At 48.9% G+C, this 1,158-nt stretch overlaps 1 protein-coding gene across 1 annotated transcript in view; it reads right to left on the bottom strand.

The window, feature by feature from the left end:
• The window catches only part of SLC35G1 (solute carrier family 35 member G1), a 12,895-nt gene extending 12,134 nt beyond the window's left edge, over positions 1–761 (bottom strand). Inside the window, exon 1 of the mRNA XM_018571305.1 lies at positions 466–761. Coding sequence (XP_018426807.1) covers positions 466–736 — 271 coding nt within the window. The 5' untranslated portion in view covers positions 737–761. The remainder of the gene's footprint in view (positions 1–465) is intronic.
• Between the last annotated feature and the right edge of the window lie 397 nt (positions 762–1,158).

The following is a 1,158-nucleotide window of genomic DNA, read 5'->3' as shown; positions in this document are numbered from 1 at the left end:
CTGCCCCCGCCAACAACTGATCAATGCAAGAAAATAATCAATGTCCCTCGCGTCACTGTGTGTGTGGGGCACATATTCATTTTTTGTAAAAGGTTGATTGTACCTTATTAAAGGGAAATTCCACCCTTAGAAACACAATACATGCAGGCATCTTCATTAAGGAAGAATACATTAAAAAAACTGAAGCAGACAAAGTTCATATAAAATATAAAAAAGTGACTGATAGTCTTGGCCCCCCACCCCCCCCCCCCTTCTGAAGTCACGTGACAGCTGCCAATGTTACATTATTGATTACAATAAAGTGGACCGTGCCTGATCGGTCAATAGACAGAGATGCTCTCAGTACATACAGGAAGATGGTGAGGATGATGATGATGACACACACATCTCATGAGAGGTGACCTCATCAGAAGTCATTATATACAAGTAGCACTAATCCCTGGGATATATGATATAACTTCTTACCGGTCTTATCATCTGTCACCATTAGCCGGACACAGGATATGTGGGGACAGCTGTCCTGGGTGACCACAGCTGGGGGACGCTCAGGGGTGAAAGGGTTGTCACCTGGATCCTCCGTGCCCCCCTCGGCGCAGAGTGCGCCGCTCTGCCCGTCAGTGTCCCATGGCGAATTCTGGATGCATCCATTCTTCTCCGAAGGGGAGACCCGGCCCAGTCCTTCCAGCTCCAGCACCTCCGGATCTTCCTCGCTGACATCCCGATCCTCGCAGCCCATGTCGGCCCCGGGGATCAGATCACCGGCCGGTAACGTGTGCGCTCTGCTGCCAACAGGTGGCAACAGAGAGCGGCTCTCGGGAGGGGGCGGGGCCAGACAGTGACATTGCCGGGAGACGCGGCGCCACCGCGCGCACACATTACGATCGCTGCGAGGCTAACTTTTCCGTGCGCTGTTCGCAATATAAAGCGGACTGGCAGTAGATAGTCAGACTATTTGTATTCATAAAACGGTTTACAGAACATTTATATCCTGTCAGGGTTATTTTCATCACATTAGCTGTGTAAACTGTTTACAAAGGCACAATAAACAGAAACTATATAAAACGTAGTTGGTGACTATTAGAGATCTGTAAGGGGAGACTATTATCCCAGAAATAAAATCAAGTAAAACAGGAATGCCAGGTTCCTCAATTCCCCCCC

This window comes from Nanorana parkeri, unplaced genomic scaffold, assembly GCF_000935625.1.
Source record: "Nanorana parkeri isolate BGI_ZX_2015 unplaced genomic scaffold, ASM93562v1 scaffold1728, whole genome shotgun sequence".
NCBI lineage: Eukaryota > Metazoa > Chordata > Amphibia > Anura > Dicroglossidae > Nanorana > Nanorana parkeri.
Note: the sequence above shows the minus strand (reverse complement) of the source record. Positions and strands in the feature narration are given on the sequence as shown.